The sequence below is a fragment of the Peromyscus eremicus genome, chromosome 19 (assembly GCF_949786415.1).
Source record: "Peromyscus eremicus chromosome 19, PerEre_H2_v1, whole genome shotgun sequence".
Lineage (NCBI taxonomy): Eukaryota > Metazoa > Chordata > Mammalia > Rodentia > Cricetidae > Peromyscus > Peromyscus eremicus.
Window position 1 is genome coordinate 41,519,043 of NC_081435.1, and position 5,947 is coordinate 41,524,989.

The 5,947-nt window shown below is 44.4% G+C and overlaps 1 protein-coding gene across 1 annotated transcript in view; it reads left to right on the forward strand.

Moving 5' to 3' along the window:
• The window catches only part of Snx24 (sorting nexin 24), a 151,721-nt gene extending 148,537 nt beyond the window's left edge, over window positions 1–3,184 (forward strand). Inside the window, exon 7 of the mRNA XM_059246609.1 lies at window positions 1,764–3,184. Within this exon, the coding sequence (XP_059102592.1) occupies window positions 1,764–1,831 (68 nt within the window). The 3' untranslated portion in view covers window positions 1,832–3,184. The remainder of the gene's footprint in view (window positions 1–1,763) is intronic.
• The last annotated feature ends 2,763 nt before the right edge of the window (window positions 3,185–5,947 follow it).

The window sequence follows — 5,947 nt, forward strand, 5'->3', positions numbered from 1 at the left end:
AAGGTGTTGGTGTGAAATCCACTTCACCACTGTTAAAACAGCTCAGCTGTGTCCCCAGAGCTGGGAAGTGACTACCCAGGATGCAGTGCCATTTTAGTGAACATTTGCTAAGGTAAACCAGTCAGTGTATCCAGCTCTGTACTTGACTTCGCCCTTGACTGGCCTCAAAGGCGTCTCAAACTCAGCAGGTCCCAAACTGAAGAGATGATTGGCTTCTGTTTCACTCTCCTTCCTCAACTTCTCCCACAACCCTCTGGCTTAGTCAGACAGAACCCCAAGGAGGCTCCTGTGATGACTTCAATGTTTACTGTTTCCTCCTTCTTTCTCCCAGCCCTTCTGCGAGACGGAGTCTCACTGTATAATCCAGGTTGTCCTTGGACTCCAGGTTGTCCTGCCTCCGCTTTCCCTTCCTGGGATTCCAAGCACACACCAGCCCATCCGGCTTAATCCTTGGCCTCTCCCTTTTATCCACTAGTCATTTGTATCTGTCACCAGGTCACATCCTTCAGTTCTCTAGAATCCATCTGCTTTTCTGTGTCCTGCGTCAGGATCTCCCTCTGAACTACAGCAGTAACCAAATTGATCTGTGTCCGCCTCACGCATGCTTCAGTCCATTCCCTGTGTGTCAGTCAGTCATCTTTTCAAAATTTCATGTCTCACTTTACTTAAAATCCCTCAATACCCCTAGTACATCAGATAAAGCCTAAACTCCCACGAGATCCTCGTAGATCTGATGTGGTACCTGGCCTGAACACCAGTCTACTGCCTCACTTCCTCTGAGGACTCTGAACCCTCTGGGTTTCCTTGCCTTAGACTGTATTGTCGCCTTATTGTCCCCTGGAGCCTTCCTCTGAGGAAGTCCAGTTCCCTTGTACGTGACTTTACATGATAGCTACTCTATAGGGAATGGATGGAGGAAAAAGAAGTATTAAAGTATTGGTCCACTTGCATAATAACTCTATTCAAAGTGCTCAGCTTTCCCCTAACTCCTGACATAATTGTGTACAGTCGGAGCTTAAACCTGAATGTCTGGGCCATGGGAAGATTGATCCCCCTGCACAGTCCACTATGCTCCGCCTGCTCTCACACTAGACACTGGCTCAGCAGGCTGTGTGTACCTCTGCATTGCCTTTGTGCCTTCTACGAAAGTGAGGCTGGTTTTTCAAGGTCGACAGGATGACTCTTGTTAGAATTTTGCCCTTTGGAGTTCAAAGACAAGACCCCATCTCTCTACTCTCTGGAGCGTGCCCACAATAAGTACACACAGGACAACTTGGACTAAGTTGGTTCCGTAAGCCTCAGTGGAAAAAAACCACAGCCAAGTATTCCCAGTAGAAATCTTGGGATTCTTTCAAGTGTATTGAGATTTTTTTGTTAGAAATTGAATTGCCAGCGTAATCCATCTTCCTTGTGAGGAAACAGCCAGATAAAGAGCTGGGGCCTAGCGGCATTAACCATTAGAAGAGCAGCCCCCTGAATCGATAACACTACAAATCTGGCCAAGCCATCCTGCAGCGCCTGGTGGGAGCCAAAATGGCCTCTGGCTGACAAGCACAAACGGTAGCCCTCCTCGTCCGTGGGTAAATATGCACAAATAGTAGCCCTGACCTCTGACACGGTGGCCTTGATCTCTGACCCTCTTTCCTGATCACGACTTGGTCACGTGAACTCCGAGAGTGTGGTGGTTCCAACCTTCTGTCCATAAACACAACTGTGTCTTGTCAGTGCACGTTAAGATAAGCAGCTTCCCTTTTCTTTTTCAGATTTCCCAAATGTGGTCATCGAAGGGGTTCTTCATGGAATATTTTACTCTCATCTGCAGCCCAGGTAGAGACTCTACCCGACCGGAAGAAGCTGAAGCGAGCTTCAGTGTCAAGAGCAAGAAAATTGATCTCTCTACCGACTTAACTGAAGCTCCATGACACAATAGCTCTAGGTAGTGGGGAAATTCACAGTCCTAGCTTCCTTCAGAACAGGGACATTTCTATTAGAATGGTGCTTTTAAAATTAGAAACTGAACCAGGGCAGCGTCAGTTCAAGGCTAATGGTTTGAGTGAAAGGGAGACTCCAACGTGGGAAGTCAGGACGAGGAGGCCACAGTGGAGCACAGTGGACACTCAGGAACACCGAGTGTCACCAGACAGAGGCAGCCGCTGTCCCAGTTGCACCGTCTGCTAATTGGAAATCAGATCCGGAGTCATGCTGACACTGAGCAACTTTGGTGGCCTTCTGTTCAGACCGTGACAACACCCATCTTTACACCATGAGATTTTCTCAGCGGGGGATACTGTATTCAGGGGTGTTGGCATCAGAGGAGAGTCCTGGGACCCACTGTGCTAAGTGTGAAGGAAAAAACCAGACTGGGAATTCGGTTATGCTGGCGGTAGAATGCATTGAAGAACAGAATGCATTTTAGTTTCCATTACCGTGGGGTTCCCTCCCAGTGACAGGTTAGCTTCCAGCATCAGTGTTTGAGATGAAATGGGGTGTTGGCACAATCCTTGAGAGTCCTCTGGAAAGACACTACACCGGAAGTCTGGCCTCCCATTTTTATCTCTAGTACTGGAAAGTATGAGTGCTCCTCTGAAGACCAGCTGGCGCCCTGATGAAGTCCCAGAGGCCATTACATATAGAAAGTACACACTTTAAACACTAGAGTCACACTGCAAAGTCCTTGTGCCAGCGGGAGTCAGATGTGAGTTGAAAGAGGTTTGCAACAGGAGCAGATGGACTGTTTGTGTCTGGGTTTCCTCCATGGTGTACATTCATGGTATTGCCACAGGCTTCTCTGTGGTTGGTGGTTCTCTTCACTGACCTCATGTATGGATGAACGTGATTTCGATGTCTGATGCTGTCTCTCCACTGGATGTCACACAGATGGTCATCTTTTGCTTAGTGACAGAGCAGGAGTGTATGTCCTACCTGAGAATATGTGCTGATGAACAGCCTACTTGTAGGTATGAATTTTCATAAATTTAAATGTTGGAGAAAATATTTACAATTGAAAGTACCATGTCATGAATTTTTTATTAGAGTCTAAACCTACAGATTGAAAGCCTGCTGCAAACTTTTAAAGATACGTTTTTATGGTTGATTGTGTAATTATGGTAGAAATAAAGTAATCAAGTGAAAATTAACTAAATGGTGAAGTATTAGAGATACTTTTTTAAATGTTTTTTATGTTCCTAGCTATTTTGAGTTAAATAAAAACAAATGAAAGTATTTGAATGTGTGTTTTTCCCAGAATTACTGGAGGCACAGATTGTGTCCACATAAGCACAGAGCACAAATACAACCGCTCTCACATTTCCCTAGACACGTATCTCTAATCTGATGGGGTAGTAAATCACCTGACCCATTATTAAACTAGCTGATACTCATTAAATACTTCATGATTTGCCAAATTAAATTTTTTTTAACCAAATAAAGACCAAACATATATGATGGTATGTTACTCAAGGAATCTGCTAGCTGATAATGGTGACTCATGCCTGGGATCTCAGCACCTGTGAGGCAGGGGCAGGAAGATCACTATAAGTTTGAAGCCAGCCTGGTTTGGATAGCAAGTTCCAGGCCAGCCAGGGATTCATAGCAAGACCTTGTCTCAAAACTAAGACAAAGATAAATCATTCATTTTTGGAAATTAAATTACATCTTAGCAATGACCTTTTTTTAAAAATTCATTTTAAAATTGAGTATATGGGCCAGAGAAATGGCTCAGCGGTTAAAAGTAGCTTAACAGCACTGGCTGCTCTTCCAGAGGTCCTGAGTTCAATTCCCAGCACCCACCTGGTGGCTCACAACTGTCTGGACCATCTGTACTGATGCTCTCTTCTGGTGTGCATACATGCAGACAAAACATCCATATACATAACATACATAAATAAATCCTCGGTGTATAATGTTACCACTGGGAGTTCTTGCAGGACCATAAACTACTATAGCTCTTTTAAACATAAAGAGTTGTATATCTGAAGCCGAGAAGACCTGAGTCAGTTCCCCAGCACCTAGCTCAAAGGTCTGACAATGCACTCCTATAATCCCGACACTGGAGAGGTGGAGACAGAAGGGTCCATGGGGCTATCTGGTCGACCAGTCTAGTTGACTTGGTAACTTTCACCATCATTGAAAGACCTTGTTTCAAAAAAACAAAGTGAGAGCCATCGAGGAAGACATCCAATGTCAACTTTTGTCCCCACAGGTATGTACATACACACGTGAACACACACGTGCAGACACACACACACACACACACACACACACACACACACACACACACACACCAAAATTTAAAACCAAACCCATGATTTGCCAACCAGTAACCACAGCCCAGAGCAACAGGAACTTGGCATTCATCCCACAGCCCCCCATGGTTTCCCACTCCATTGCCCATCAACATACAGCAGCCTGTCATCCCCCGCTGCATAGAGTCTGGGAGGAGGCTGGTCGCCTTTTGATCAACACAGCTCGGGTCACACTGGGAAGATGATGGCATATATTTCTATGGTTAGAAATATTATAAAAATATAAATGGATACATAAACCCTCCTTGCATCTCATCTCTTGAATACCCTAGTCCCTTCCTATGAGCAGCCATGGTGCTTAGTTTTTCTATATAGTACTTTGAGAGAGAATTCCTCTATAGACAAGAATATATTATCCATCTACTGTTTGTTTTGATTTTTTAGATTATGTGTATGAGTATGTTGCCTATGTGTATGTATGTATGTATATACATGCAGCACATGCATACTTGCCTGGGGCCTTCAGAGGCCAGGAGAGTGTCAGATTGCCCAGAAGTGGAGTTACAGATGGTTGTGAGCCACCATGTGGGTGCCGGGAACTGAACCCAGGTCCTCTCCAAGAGCAACAAGTGCTTTTAACTCCTAAGCCATTTCTCTAGCCCCGTCATCTAATGTTGTCACATCCTGTTTCCCCCATTTTACAGACATGGTAACCTACAATATTCATCTTTTATACATACTTTCATATAATGACACATCTCGACAGTTATGTTAGTATACAAAGTATGTTTCTCTTCTCTTTATAGTTGTATACCTCGGCTACAATTTATGGAACTACTATAATATTTATGAATATGTTGACATTTTTCTACTATAGAAATACCATAGACAACTTTGTATACACGTGTACTTACATACATTCATTTCAATAATAATTTTCAAAAAATGGTCACAGCAGAATTTTCATATAAAAACCCACGTATAGATGATGCACACTTACAATATTATTATTATTATTATTATTATTATTGGGTTCCGTTGGACATTTGTAAATACACTGACACTATTTCATTCGGGTTCCACTGTGCATGGTTGTGTTGCCACGCAGGTTGTGCACTGTAAAAGACCACACCATGCCATACACATGCTGCGCAGAGTGAGTGGTACATTGAGCCTGCCTGAGGCTCTGCACATGAGGAAGTAATGAAAAACTGATCCATTCAAAACTTACACTCATGAGCAAGAGAGAAGTAAAGGGGCAGAGGATAGAAATAAGAAGGAAAAGAAGAACTCCCTTGCCCCTTGATCCAGGGTGTAGGGCAGCCCCCCTGCCCCATCCACACAGATGTTTGACTGACATTCTGCCCACCTGTGCCCTGGTGCTTGTCCTATGCAGAGCTGCTCTCCTGCCTCACCTCTGCCTGCTCATTTGCATACCAGCTGCCCTGGCCCTGGTGTTCTTCCTTCTGGTGTTCCTTCTCCCTGCTGCCCTTCAAAAGTCACCCATGTGTACAGTGAGTGCCCTGTGGCATCGTGATCACTGCTGCCTGGCCAACTCTGCACTTATAAGCTCTCTTTGGAAAGTGTGGAAATCCCAGAGTCACAGTTAAAAGACAGAATCACACTTCAACATTGACAAAGGGCTTTCGTCTCTCTTGTTAACTTTAATCAATGGACAGTGGCTGCTTAGCACTTTGTTGATT